Source organism: Rhinolophus ferrumequinum, chromosome 5 (genome assembly GCF_004115265.2).
Source record: "Rhinolophus ferrumequinum isolate MPI-CBG mRhiFer1 chromosome 5, mRhiFer1_v1.p, whole genome shotgun sequence".
Lineage (NCBI taxonomy): Eukaryota > Metazoa > Chordata > Mammalia > Chiroptera > Rhinolophidae > Rhinolophus > Rhinolophus ferrumequinum.
Genome location: NC_046288.1, coordinates 74,847,417 through 74,862,571, shown reverse-complemented (window position 1 = coordinate 74,862,571; position 15,155 = coordinate 74,847,417). Strand labels below are relative to the sequence as shown.

The following is a 15,155-nucleotide window of genomic DNA, read 5'->3' as shown; positions in this document are numbered from 1 at the left end:
CATAAAAAGATAACTGACAATTGTCAAATTCTTGGCTTTTAAGTTTCAAAGGCCAAGTTCAAGGATTAGTCATTATTTGGAAGAATATGCCATTATTCAGAGTCTGGGTTCAGATCTGAGTGCAAAGAGACAGTGAGCCCTGCCCTCCCCACCCTCCATCCTGACCCCAAGGCAATTAGTTATTAGAACTAGTAAGTGTCTAGATACCCCTGAATCTAGCAGGGCTCAGGATCAGCAGAAATGACTACGTGGGGTGCCTCAGCAAAAGAGGCAAGGCTGTCTCACAGGTTCCCATGATCTCCACACTGTGGGATCCGACAGCTGGGTTTCTCTCACTTCAGATGGGAAGGATAGAATATTTCCTAAGTGCTTAAGGAGAGATCAAAATTTGCTGCGAATGAGAACCTGGAATGAGCGAGATGCATGAACAGTCTACCTGGATAGAGGATAGAGGCCTGAGGAACAGCAAGGTCAAAGTCCATTTCAGCAGATAGCAGCACAGGCAGAGGACAGCAGACGACCAGATGCTTCACCCCTCCAAGCTTCCCGGCTCCCTCGCCGACACTTTTCCAAGGAGAAGAAGCTTATGTTTCTTCACAGACCAAAAAGGCATTCGTAAAATAAAACGAATTCAACTATGAATCATAAAAGAAGCTCTTAGTTGCACTGATTCCATAGTCAGAAATTCATAGTCAATTAATTTAATTAGTTTTTCCTTTACATCTTGCATTGATCTTCCAATACTTAATGATGTGTTCTACATATAGTATGTACTCTGTAACTATTTGACACATTTATTCACTCGGTTCTATGTTTGTACAACTATCTGAGGACATGGCTCTCTTTTTCCACTCTCCAGTGGTTGTCACTAGCCACATGAATTGAGATATGCTACAAGTATAATGTACACATGAGATTTTGAGAACTTAGCTTAATACCAAGAAAGTAAAATATCTCACTAATGTTTCTATAATTATTGCACATGGATAGTATTTTGGACATATTGAGTTAAACAAAAATATATTGTTAAACTGAATTTCACCTGTTTTTGTTTTGTTTTGTTTTGTTTTGTTTTGTTTTTTTACTTTTTAAAAATGTGCCTACTAGGAAATTGAAACTTTCCTATGTGACTCACATTATATTTCTATTGGACAATGCTGCCCTATATGCTCATTCATGTTGATCTCATTTACTTTCACTGGAGTAACCACCATCACTGCTTAATACTTTCCATGTGGAAAACAATCAAAATTAGAATTTAATTTTTCCATGTAGACACTCAATGATTATATGTCTAACATTTCCTGACAGGGTGTACTGGAAATTACATAGAAAATGTCTTCCATCTCATTTCCCGATGATTGAGAATGATCAGTGAGTCTATAATTTGTACAAAAAGAAACAGATTTTCTTTAAAGTAATTAAGGCCAAACCATTAATACCACTGATATTTTCTTTAAAATGCTTGATGACTAAACGGATATAATTAAGAAACTTTCACAAGTGAAATGAGAATCAAAATGAGGAGAAAAAAATTCTGAGATTTCAAATGTTATTGGATTTATTATGTAATTCATAATTTTATATATGTAGCAGTGACACATTAAAATAGGGTAATTTGGCAAGGTTTTATTCACAAAGGGGCTATTTATTAAAGGAGAAGGAACTACAGAGATGGTGCATTAATCAAGGGCTAATATAGCATCTGAGATTTTATAGCTTTAGTCCTGACGTTGGCCATTCAGAAAGGAACTGTGACCTTCATTTAGGTCAGCTTCAACTGGAGGTCTCACAGGCTTCTCAAACTGGTATGTCCAAAGAAGTATCCAGCAGTTACCATGTGATTAACCAGACAAGTTCGCAATGCTAAGGAGCCTGTTTGTTTGTTTTCTAAAATGAAGATAACAAGTTTACAAAAGACTGACTTAATTATAATTAGAAGAAGCTCACACAGTTCATTGTTGTTTTTACAAAATCTGAAAAATCCATGCCATTATCCGTGGTCCCATATGAATACCAAGACATAGCTTCTGCAACTTACAGTCCAGTCTACACCATGTAAACTTGAACCTGCTTTCACCTCAGTAATGTACAAGCTTATCCTTACTGAGTTCTTCCCGTGTGTTAGGAACTTTATTTGTGCTCTTATGTAAGACTTACAAGAACCCTGTAGGATCAGAAAATTAAGGTTTAGAGGGGTTAAACGACTTGGACAGGCCTCATAGCTGGTTAAGGGATGAAGCTGGATTTCCAAGCTCAACAGCTGAATCAGAACATGTGAACTTCACTGCTCTTCAATACTATGTACAAATTATTCTTACACTCCAGGCAGAGGGGCAAAAAGGCCATGAGCTAGGTACTGCTAAATCTGATATTGGTGAAGCTAGGAGTGAGGAAGGGGGCAAGCAGATATAATACGCCGGAGAAGAGGATTATAAAGTGAACGTAGGTAAGGATAGGATCTTTTTCCTTTTCCTTTGCTTAAAAAAATTGGTAAATTAAGCATGCATTGTGCTAGATATTGGGGATAGAAAAGCGATGGAGACAATTTCAGTCTAATGTGGAAGATTGGTAAATATAATGAATTTTAAGTTAAGATAGACTGGTATGTGAGGTCCACAAAACATTAGAGATAGTATAGAATTCATTCATTCGTTTCATTTATTTAGAGAGCATTTCCTGAGTCCTCACTACATTGTGCTGGAAGCAACCTAGTGAAGATGCTTCCGGGGCAGCAATTCAAGTAGTGAGGATGTAGATACAAGGGCAAGGAGAGATTCCATAGCCTGGAGTGTTCAGACAACACCAATCGAATGGTTAGCGGTTACCTGAGCAAAAAGTTAAAGTAAAGGACTCTAGAAAGGAATGCAGTGGACAGGTTGAAAGGGCTTCGGCTTTTTACAATGACAACCTGTGGGGACAGAGTCGCAGAGAGCAGTTTTCAGGCTCTCAGCCTCAACTGGGAAGGTGCTGGCTCAGTTATTAGATGGCCATCAGCTATAATCAGATGGCCATCCGCTGTGGCTGTGTGGCCATCAGCTGCTACCGGTTAGCCATTAGCCACTAATATAACTGCCGTGGCTATGCTAGGGGGTTGGTTGGTTGGCAGAGAAGCGGATGGTGGATTGCACATCATGTGAATCCTGTTCCCTGTGTCTCGACCAGCCGCCAGTGAGAATATAGTGATATGACTCCCTTATCTATGGCTCCGTGGGTGTTCCCTTTTGGCCTCACCATGCTCTGTGTCCACCCACGGGGAGCAGGAGCAGGACCAGAGACCCTGCATTACATAACCCAAATCGCTTTTGGTGGGATCGCCAAGTGGACACATTTCCCTGCAGCATCAGTTTTATTAAAATAATCTGGAGTACCAAAGCACACACTTTTTATTATTAAAATATGGATGTATCATGTAGTCGCTGATGCAATAGCATATGAATTAGTAAGATCTGACAGGAAACGAAATTCCACAGCTGGGCAGGCAGATGGTTTTGGCTCTATCTCCTGAGGACTCTGGGGCAGGATAGTTGGAGCACACTGAGCGTTTTAAGTGTATGAGGTCAGTGTAAGAGTTAAGTACACGGAGGCCAGGCTGGGGCGCAGGGAAGTAGGAGCCTGTGCGCTCCTCTGCTCCCTGGTCCTCTCATTCCAAAAACAACTCCACCAGGTGCCCTTTGTTACCAGGCAGAGTCTCTAGCTCAAGAACTGCCCTTTTAAGCCCTAGCGCCTCGTTGCCTGGGCAACCCTCTGCCGCCGGCGCGTCTGCGGCCTCCCTACTATTGGCTGAGAGGGCGCAGCGGCGTCTGTCGTCAATGAGCGGCGCCGCCACATCCGGGCACCGCGCGAAGCCTCGTTCTCCGCGAGCCCGGGTGGCTGGTGCTGGAAACCACGTTTAGTAGCCGAGTGGGCGCCGAGCAAAAGCCCACCTGGGGTGGCGGCTGGTGTGCGGATCGCGGCTGGAGAGAGTCGCGGTAGGAACGGGCCCCCGGAGCCGTGGACCGCGGGTGCTGGGTTCCCGCGGCGCAGCCCGCGCTCTCGGGCCCAGCGGCTTCCTCGCTGGCCTGTTGCTAGGGCCGCCGGAATCCGTTGCTAAGGATCCTGGAGATGCTGTGAGCCAAGAGCCCTTTTTTTCCCTAGGGTCGGGCATTGGCCCAACGTACCTTCGTTCGCATTAGTTGAAACCGGCCGTCTTTCCCTCCACCCCTTAAAAAAAAAAAAAAATCTGTTCTTTTTTTTGTTTTTCTTTTTGTCCTATACGACCTCCTCATTTTCCAATTTTGACAACGTCCAGGACCTAACTGGTCTTAGGTATTTAGAAATGTAGTATGGTATTGGAGAGGAAGAGGCTAGGAAAACGGAAAGCAGATTTTAAGACCCTAAAATACTCGCCCTTTGGATTTATTTTATGGTAAAAGGGGATTGAGATAGGTGGATTTTGGGCTGTCTCTGTACTTTGGAATTTGAAGGAGCTTTAGAGATGGAACATGGCTTCTTTTATGGGGTTCCTATTACACTTTTGGAACTTTCTAAACACCGGATTAGAGAATAGGAAATAACGGTGTCTGCCCCCTGAGAATTTAGCAGTTTCATATACTGGTCTCAAAGTGGGGTGCAGAAATAAAGTGCATATAGAGAAAGATAGGATTTATGAGCCGTCCAAAACAGTGAAAGAAACGTATGCTTCCCTAGCATTGACACCAATGCCCAAAGCCCCTTGTAAATTACCTGCAGCAGCTGAGGAAACCTTAGGGAAAAGTGAGGGTCCCCCAGTAGGGCCCTGCTTGTTTGCTCTCTGATACTGTGACATAGTTCAGGTGTTTGGGTTAAGTGGATTTGTGGATTCTCGTGTCTATTTAGAATCTTTATATTGGAAAAGAATGAAGGGTGACCTTGTAATATTTATAACACAAAATAATTCTTAATTTTTCACTTCCAACATTACCCTTTTACACCACCCTCTACATGTTATTGAAGGAAAAAGCACTCGGAAGGAAGGGTGGTTGAGCATAAGATGAATTAAGTATTTTTCTTTGACAAACAACTCATGCTCCAAGTTTGTTGTCAGTAGTATGCTCCCAGATAGATATTAATTTAAAAATTTGAACACACTTTGTCTTTAAGGTGAAGGGTGATACTTTTAACAATAAAGTGAACAACTAATTGTTTTGGAATGAACTAGAGTGTTTTGAAAGTGGACATAGAAATGTTTGCAACTCAGTGTGTGTGTGTGTGTACATGAGTATATTACACATAAAAACTGTCCTGTATGCTTAAAACCTTTGGAAGCTCAATTTTCTAGCATATTAAGAAGTCAGATGAAGAGTTTCATTGGCTTTTTGAACTCATTCATAATGCAGCACCTTTCCAATAGTGCCTTCAGGAACAACTTTCTGACACAAAAAAAGTGGAGAAATTTACTTCTTTCAATAAAAACTTGCAGAATTGGTAGACAGTGTTGAAAAATGTGTGTCATGATTTATTGTGGCAGACTATGCACTTTTTATGTTTGTGGGTAGGCATCTTTGTGATGTATGTTTTTCATCTATGTCAGCTATTACAGTTTATGATCAAAAGAAACTGAACTTAAACTGAATGTTCACATTAATGTAGCCCAAGGTGTCAAACCAAATTCTTCAAAAAAAGAAACCTGTTTAGTCACCTGGACCTCACTATTAATAGTGATACTAAAAGCCATTTTGTACCATTATAAAGAAAATGCTAAAACTCCTAGAGCACTTACTATGTGCCAAGCACTTTTCTAAATGTTTTACGTTTTACATGTATTAACTTACTAGTCTTCATATACAGTTAGAATAGTTATTGTAGTTATCCCCAGTTATAGAGTTGAAAATGAGACACAGATTTTTTTTTTTAATAGAAACTTAGATTGTGTTGATGCCCCTCAGGAACTTCTCAAAACAGAGGCCAGATACAATAGTAAGTACTTGCTAAATAATCACGGAAGTGTGATATTAAGTCAACATATTTAAAGCTTGCCTTAGCTTATCTTCGAATAAGATATCTGACAAATTTAATGAAGTATTCATGGCTGCATTTCCAGAAAGTGCCTTGAGGATGAATGTGAAGTGTGATATTGGGAAGTAAAGTAAATCATCTGCTGGTTGTAGGATGAGAAAATTAGGTCAATGAATTAAATCAAGAAAATTGAAATTTAAAATTATTCTGTGCACAGAAATAATCTTATATTTAGTTTATCTTTACAAGGCAGTCTGATCTGGTTACACCATGTTTGAAATATTTTCAGGCTCTGGAGCTGAGAGCTTTGTCCTTATTGTGAAGTTTTCTAATTTGTAAAGCAGATTAAAATCATCTCATGTTAGGAATCATTTAAGAAAGTATCAGTGTTTATCCTGAAGAAGAGGAAACTGAGAAGTTGACAGTCTTTGTCCTTAAATATTTGAAAAGCTGTCATTTGCAAGTGGAAGAGGACTTTACCCATGTTACCTTATGGGAAGAGCAGTAATAATATGTATATAATGACTATATTAATATATTTAATTAATATATGTAATGACACAATAATATATCATTAATATGCATATAATGACTATATTGAAAGTACAAAGTGGGAAATGCTCTAATGGAAGAAGAACTGGAATGTCATGCAAGTGAGGGAGGGAGTAATTAAGTAGAAATAAGGAAAGAGTGTAGAAATTAGAGTGCCATGGAAGTGAGCATTTGAGAAACAAAGAAGATGGGGAAAGGCTGAACTTGAGATTGGAGCTAGGCCTAGAAACACCAGCAGGCAGCTGGGTGTATGAGTCTGGGTGTGTGTGATGGAGGATTCCTTGGTAGAGAAATTTAGAAGTACTTTGATTAGGCAGGAAATCATGGGCTATGAAACTAGAGCCCTTCTAGTAACAGGAAAGAGGGAAATGTGGAAGAGGAGAAGTGAACCACCATTCATGGGGTTAGTAACTTGATACATGATCGTATTTACCCAGTAACAGCCTTGACAGGCTTGTTTTACCTCCCCCTTTTAATAGATTAGGACGCTGAAGCTTAGGGAGATTAAATAATGTACCTGAATTCATAACCTCATAATTGGTAGAGATGAGATGCAGATCTGATCCCACAGCTCTCTCTACCTCATCACACCACGTTGACCAAATCTATAGGACTAAGTGTAGGAAGTGAAGGAAAAGGGAACAACAGTGATCTAAGTTTTTCAGCCTGATGGACCAGAAAACCGGAGGTTCTTGAATTAACAAGGGGTTCATAACTTGAGCGTGATAACCTTCTTTTTGGTTCTGTTCAGTTTAAAGAGCTCGTGGTACACTGAGCAGGAGAGTTCACTATGTCACTGGAAAAGTAGGACTTGATATGCAGACGCTGACGTTTGGGTCTTTGAAAATACAGAAGCCAGAGAAGATGGAGATGATAGTGGATGTGGCAACCACTCCTTTCACAAAGCCAGTTCATGTTTTCTGAATCTAGCCAGAGGATTGGAATTCAGTGCCTTAACAGTTATTTGGATACTTTGAATGGAAAAAAAAAAAATGTTTGCTTTTGTACATCTTATTTTCTTATAGCTAGTTTTTAATTTGCTGTTAATAGATACTGAAATTGATATAATTTAATATTTTCTCATTAGTCTTTTCAGGTGTCTTGCTCCACACCATGCCTTTTTTGTGTGTCTTTTATTGTATTCTCTTCTCTCTTCTGTTTTGGTATTTATACTGTTAATGAATTCCAATCCCCACCCTGCACCCCCTGCCATTTTTTGAAATCAAGTTTCATTTAACTACAGGAGTAAAAGACAAGCGATGCAGAAACCAGAGTGCCATGGAGACGTACAGTTGAGAAACAGAGTGACAGGTACAGAACGTTGCTTTTTAAATGAAGAGGTGAACTGTATTACCATGTTTCCTCGAAAATAAGACCTACCCAGACCATCAGCTCTAATGCATGTTTTGGAGCAAAAATCAATATAAGACCCGGCCTTATTTTAATATAAGACCTGGTATAATATAATATAATATAATATAATATAATATAAAATATAATGTAATAATATAATACTGGGTCTTATATTAATTTTTGCTCCAAAAGACGCATTAGAGCTGATGGTCCGGATAGGTCTTATTTTCGGGGAAACACGGTAACGACACGTTCTATTATACAGATGAATGAGGGGTGAGCTCTGTTGTTTTCACCTCTTTTTTTTGTTGAGATTTTCTGGTTCTTTCCAGGTAACTGTAGTAAAAGGACATCATCAGGTGCACAAATAAAACATAGAACTACAGTTCAACGAAGCAAATCCTCCTCACCAACCAGTTCTCCAGAGTCTGCAGGAAAACTTCATCCTCGACCAAGTGATAAACTTAACCCTAAAACAATTAACCCGGTAAGTTCAAAAGGAATTCCTGACTCCATAGACTTTTCAGAATAACGTGCACTTGGCGCTCTATGGAACCACCCGAATGCTGTCTTAAGTCTCTTTTGTTGTTAGTGTTAAGGTAGTGATGAAGGAAGGACATGTGGTCGCCGCGATGGAGAATGGAGCTGATGTGGGAGTGAGTGTCCAGGTGAGAAGGTGTAAAGTCGACAGTAACCAGTGTTGGCGTGCTTGTCCCATTCCCGGGTGAATATTGTAGGATATAAAATAAATCGCACATCAGCTTTAGTTTTGATTTGCTGTGGTGGTTTGACTTCCTAATACAGGATCAGTGATTAAACTTGTAGTTCATTACCATAGGATGAATTACATGCTTCTAGAGCTGCATAAAGGTCTCTAACCATTTTGCTGTGATCTATAAATTAGCTCCAGAAACCCTAACTATGGTACTATCCTCCTTTTTTGCCTTTTCATAGCAATTTAGTCAGACTTAACAAACATGAGATTTGTGCACATAAAAGTACATAATTGTGTGTAGGTCAGTGAATTATCCAAAAGGGAACACAGCTGTGCAGTACACCTGGGTGGTGTCCGGCCCAGTCTTCTTGTGTAGGTGAAGGTGATAGTGGTTTCAGCCCTTGAAAGGGATTATGAGAGTGGCCGAGACATTGATTATGATGGCAGGTGAAATATGGCACATACTTAAGCAAGGATGCAATGAACTATCTGAGGGCAGAAGGAGACTGTCTGACTTAGAAAAGAAAAACGAGAAGCGGTTTGAGTATGTGTTCCTCTGCTTTTTTCAGTAATCGACAGTGTCAAGGAAATTGAAAGCCTGAAGAGTGCCCTGATATCTTCTTGCTGTTGCTCCTTTTCCCATATTTAATTGTGGGAGTTTATAGCCCTCATTTGTCTTAATATTTTTCCCCAGTGAAAGCAACACTTTTCAATTAGTTTCCTTATCTGATATGATTCTTACTTGAAAACAATTTTTAAAACTTATGTTTTTCTTAGTAGGAATTATAACTAGATGAGTGAAATACTTCTATTGCTGTAAATTACTGTGCAGAACATGGATTGGCTTTGCAAATAAAGCTTTTGTTATAATATTTTAATGAAATTTCATGTATGTCTTTTTACTCAAAATAATGTGTTTTTCCAGAGGAAAGGGCTAATTCTAAACTTACACTCTTAAGTGTATTTTTAAATTACTACATGTGTTTAAAGCATTTTTTAGCTAATTGTACATAGTAAGTTTATATTTTGTAATTTAGACAACTGTATTTCGTCTGATTATATTCAAGGTACTGTGTGGTAAAATATTTACTTTCTGTGTCTCTAAGTCTCTGATCAATTATATTGAAATTATGCTGTGATTGTTTAACTGTTGTGATTCATCATGTCTTAAATCGCCTTTGGGAGTAGATGCACAATTAATCTTTTCTTAAGATAATGATGTGTAGCAAAACCAAAAGCTGTGAAGTTACATGTCTAAGCAGATGCATCTGGGCATATGTTTGTGAGAGTCTTGCTCAGTGTCCATCTCTATCAAAAACCCCTGCCCAACCTAAGCCTTTGATTTTTATAGAAGCATAAAGCCAGTCTGGAGAAATTAAGATTCTTTGACCATCCGGACCATCCGTATTTAGCTGGAGGACAAATAGGAAATGTGCCGAAGGCTGAAAAAAATATGCTGTCCTGTACTTAACACGTCTTCTCCGTTCAGCTCTCACCTTGGAAAGTCACAGTGGGCAGGGGGTGGAAAGATGTGTTATCTTTATTATATTTGTAATATTTATATTGGTCTATATTATATTTATTACTTAAATAGTTTCAGCCACCTTCAAGCCTTCTGAAGCCGTTAGCAGTGGATGGAAGCACCCAGTGTGCTTGTGGCTGTGGCTTCAGTCCTGCGAGAGCGCGTGGTTTTCTCAGCCATCTGAGTAGAATGGTGACTGGGTACCCACCTGGTGGCTTGAAAGTCAGGATGACCGTTTGCCTCTGACCTGAGCAGGATTAAAATTGATTAGACATCACAAAGTGGAGGTGATGGTAATATTTATTGTGTTCTTGTCATTTTTTATTTTAGTTTGGTGAACAGTCACGAGCCCCTTCTGCATTTGCAGCTATTTACTCTAAAGGAGGTATTCCTTGCAGGTAAAATCAATACAAGTTATAACTGACTGTGTCAGTCAAAATAATTGAGGAAAATCAATACAGTGTTCAGTTTAAATGTGTGGAAAGTTTTATTTACGAGGGAGGTTGAAATAAAGGTGACTTACACTTTGGATGTTGGATTGGCATAGATCCTGGGACATTGTTGATGAAAATAATTTTAATTCCAAAATAAAATTACCAATAGAACTGCAGTAAACCACCAAATGATTTAGGAAATCGATTCAAGCAGTTTCTAAAACAATTTAAGCATTCCCTGGCTTGGGCAAGGTGCAAATAAATAATCCAATTTTGTTTGTAAACTGAAAGTTGACAATTTAATGAAATTGTTTCATTATTTTTTGAAATTATCTTTCAAAAATTCAAAATTTCATAAATGTCAAAGTTATATTTGTTGAAATTACATTTCTTAATGAGTACATATGTCTGTTTTTCCTTATTTTAGATGTAATTCTTGCCACTTTTCTGGACAGACATCAGGACTATTTTAAAGAAAATAATATAGGTTACTAATAGAGTGATATAATTTTCAGATTTCACTGTCAAGAAACATTTATTTCTTCTAAGTATATCCAGTTTAAGCCTGTTCTGGATGATAGAATATTTCATTTTTATTGTGGAAAGAATAACCACAACATCCTTTGTTATTTTTCTAATATTCAAGAAATGTTTTTAGTGGTATTTTCAGATTTGGAGGACTATGAGTGAAAAATAAGTTCCAGAAACATTCTATAATTTATTATTATTTAATATTTATGTTCCAAATCAAAACCCTATTTTAAGGTTCTTTTACTGCCTTCCCTGCTCAGAGCAATTTATTGTTGCTAAAAATGTAACAAAACAATGTTACCAAGGTCTCTTACTGTTATGAAAATAACACTAATAAAGGAGTCAGGAAGTTCAGAACATTACAAAAGGGATGTGAAGACACATTTGGGGATGATATTATTTATCATAATTCATTGTGATTGTGGCGATGGTTCAGTGGATGTATTCATACATGAAGACATATTACATTGTGCACTTTAAATATGTGCAGTTTATTGCATGTCAGTTATACTTCAGTAAAGACTGTTTAAAAAGAGAAGCAGCAGCAGTAGCTTTAATTCAAGAGGCTGCCACTTTGTTACCTTGCCTTCCTGGCCTTTGGCATTTCACCTTCCTGGCCTCAGTTTTCTTCTCCTTAACAAGGATAAAACCTGGCTTGGCTTCAGATCATTTGTGTTAGGGTTCAGTAATCTATATCTGACAAACAGTGTTCCTTATAAAACAAATTATTGTTCCTAATGATCACATTTGTTTGCATTTTTTTATGTTCTGGAGAGTACCTATTTTGTTATAATTTTGACTGAAACATGTTAATTGTAACATTTGCATTAAGACACATAGATAGCAACATGCTCCAATTCAACGACTGTAGGTTTATAAATGTGGGGTGGTTTAGTTTTGGCACCAAAACAATTTTGCTGAAAGAGTAGGAATTTGTAGGATTATAGATTGCTTTATAAGATGTGTTTGTAATATGTTTTGAAGTCATGGTTTTCCTACATGTTACAAAATAATTCTAATATGGTTATGTTCTAGAAAGAGTATGTATATGTTAGATAATCACTGCTTAACTTGTAATTATATTATCCTTGTTACATTGACTGCGTTTTATGTTTTAGATTGGTCCATGGTTCAGTAAAACACAGATTACAGTGGGAATGTCCTCCTGACAATCTTCCATTTGATCCTCTTCTTATTACTTTGGCTGAGGTAAATACTCCATCTCAGCTGAGTGTTTATTTTTTTTTTTGGGGGGGGGGAACGTTTAAAATTGCATTAAAGGTTATTTTGTAACTCATCAGTAAATTGCATTATTTACCCACAATTTCTTCGTTTAATTTTAATTACTGAAGTCATATATGATGATAAGGAAAACAATAATAATAAAACTTAATTTTCACTAGACTAATAGGGATTTGATTTTTTTGTTATTAGCTTAATCAAATGAGTAGTAAATCATGTTTTTTTGTTTTTGTTTTTGTCTTTGGCAGGGTCTGAGAGAGACTAGACATCCATACACCTTTGTGTCAAAGGAGGGTTTTAGAGAATTACTTTTGGTCCAGGGTGCTCCTGAAAAAGCTGTGCCTTTGCTTCCTAGACTGATTCCTGTGCTAAAGGCAGCTCTGGTATGTCCTTTATTCCTGTGGACTTTCTATAGTACATGTAGGATACTTTATGTCTTTATTTTCCTCCAAATTAATATGGAAATTAGCCCTTTACCTGTGGTTTTGATATGTGTGCAAAATTACGCCACTGGGATTCAGAGCCACGTGATTACTTACTTGAAGACACCTTGAACAGATGTACTAAAGGTAAAAAGGGACATTTTGCGGGTTTAGAGAAAGTAATGAACCTCAGAGCAGTCTTGCTGCTACGGTATATTTTAGTTAATGTTTTGGTCAAGCTGAAAATTTGTTTTTTGCTCCTACATGTCCGACATTAAAGATTATATTTTAAATTCTGGGTTTGGTTGATTATCTTCTAATTTTGAATGCTCAATCTTACTTTCTCCTTCACTGGCTTGCCCTTTCTCCATCCGTCCTTCCTCTCCTTTCTCTTCTTTCCCTCCCTGTTCCTACATCACTGCCCAATCATCGCATCACAGGTCCATTTGGATGATGAAGTGTTTGAAAGAGGATTGAATGCTCTGGTGCAGTTAAGTGTCGTCGTTGGTCCTTCTCTAAATGACCATCTGAAACATCTGCTTACAAGTGTGAGTACTAAAAAGACGAGAGAGCGGTTGTGAATATGTATCATGCCCTATCCATAGCTCTTCATAATTTAATGGCTTCACATTAATCATTAAAATGATTCAAAACCTCAAAATGAAACTCATCATCCTAACCAAAAAATACAGAGATCAGACCTAGTAGTTCATAAAACATTTTACTAATGGACAGTATAATTTTTAATTTTTTTTTTAATGGAAGGCACCTACATGAGCAGAATTTAGAGTTGCAATAAAGAGTAGGCAAAAGTTGAGTGGACAAAAATTAATGAACAGTGTAATGGTATCATGCCCATGGTGATTAGCTATGAATTAGACACAGCACTTATACATACTCATGTAATTATATATTACCACAGCCATGTTTTTCACCTTTTTTCTTCTTGTTTTTCATTGTAAGTTTTTTTAATCATGTTTTAATTTATTTTTTTATTTTCTTTTCCTTTTTTTAAAATTAGTTTCAGGTGTACAGAACACCAATGATTAGACATTTATACCCCTCACAAAGTGATAACCCTCCTCCCCAATCTACTATCCCTCTGATATTGTATACAGCTGTTACAATTCCACTGACTGTATCCCCTTGCTGTACTCCACAACCAGTATTGATATGACCATTTGACTTTATTTTTCATTTTGTTAATGTGGTATATCACGTTAGTTGATTTGCAGATGAGAACCAACCTTGCAAAACCAGGAATGAATCCCACTCAGTCGTGGTGTATGATATTTTCAATGTATTGCTGAATTTGGTTTGCTAATATTTTGTTGAGGATTATTGCATCTGTGTTCATTAGGGATATTGGCCTATAGTTTTCTGTTTTTGTAATGTCCTTGTATGGTTTTGGGATCAGGGTGATAGTGGCCTCATAAAATGATCTTGCAAGCCTTCCCTCCTTCTGGATTTTTTGGAAGAGCTCGAGGAGAATAGGTGATAGTTCTTTTTGGAATGATTGGTAAAATTCACATTTGAAGCCATCTGGTCCTGGGGTTTTATTAGATGGAGCTTGTTGATTACTGATTCAATTTTGTTGATAGTAATCGTTCCATTTAGATATTCTGTTTCTTCTTGATTCAGCCATGGAAGATTGTATACTTCCAGAAATTTATTCATTTCTTCCACATTGTCTAATTTGTTGGCGTTTAGTTGCATGTAGTATTTTCTTAAAAATTTTTCTGTTTCTGTGGTGTCTGTTATCACTTCTACTTTTCCATTTCTGATTTTATTAATTTGGGTCCTCTCTCTTTTTCTTGATGAGTTGGCTAAAAGTTTGTCAATTTTGTTTATCTTTTCAAAGAACCAGCTCTTAGTTTCATTGATCTTTTGTATTGTTTTTTGTTTTTTTGTTTTTTGTCTTTATTTCATTTATTTCTGCTCTAATTTTTATCATTTCCTTCCTTGTACTCCCTTTGGGCTTATTTTGCTTTTTTTTTTTTTTTCCAGTTCCCTTAGGTGTAAAGATAGAGTGTTGATTTGAGATTTTTCTTGTTTCTTTAGGTAGGCCTGCATTGCTATGAATTTCCCTCTTAAGACTGATCTCGCTGTGTCCCATTGATTTGGAGTTATGTGTTTTCATTTTCATTTTTCTCAAGGTATCTTTTGATTTCTTTCTTGATCTTATTGCTGAACCATTCATTATTTAGTAGCATGTTATATAGTCTCCACGTGTTTGTGTGTTTTTCACTTTTTTTCTTGTAATTGGTTACTAGTTACATACCACTGTAGTCAGAGAAGACACTTGATATAATTTCAATCTTCTTAAATTTGTTGAGACTTATTTAGTGGCCTAACATGTAGTCTGTCTTGGAAAATGTTCCATCTGCACTTGAAAAGAATGTATATTC

At 37.5% G+C, this 15,155-nt stretch overlaps 1 protein-coding gene across 6 annotated transcripts in view; it reads left to right on the top strand.

The window, feature by feature from the left end:
- Positions 1–3,089: 3,089 nt before the first annotated feature.
- The window catches only part of PACRGL (parkin coregulated like), a 29,994-nt gene continuing 17,928 nt past the window's right edge, over positions 3,090–15,155 (top strand). Inside the window, exons 1-8 of one of the 6 annotated variants that reach the window (XM_033106245.1) lie at positions 3,097–4,109; positions 5,879–5,937; positions 7,772–7,839; positions 8,214–8,368; positions 10,449–10,516; positions 12,202–12,292; positions 12,574–12,708; positions 13,188–13,295. In XM_033106245.1, coding sequence (XP_032962136.1) covers positions 7,788–7,839; positions 8,214–8,368; positions 10,449–10,516; positions 12,202–12,292; positions 12,574–12,708; positions 13,188–13,295 — 609 coding nt within the window. In that variant the 5' untranslated portion in view covers positions 3,097–4,109; positions 5,879–5,937; positions 7,772–7,787. Of the gene's footprint in view, positions 4,110–5,878; positions 5,938–7,771; positions 7,840–8,213; positions 8,369–10,448; positions 10,517–12,201; positions 12,293–12,573; positions 12,709–13,187; positions 13,296–15,155 lie in introns of all 6 variants that reach the window. The other 5 variants (XM_033106244.1, XM_033106243.1, XM_033106242.1 and 2 more) reach the window with 5 other exon arrangements.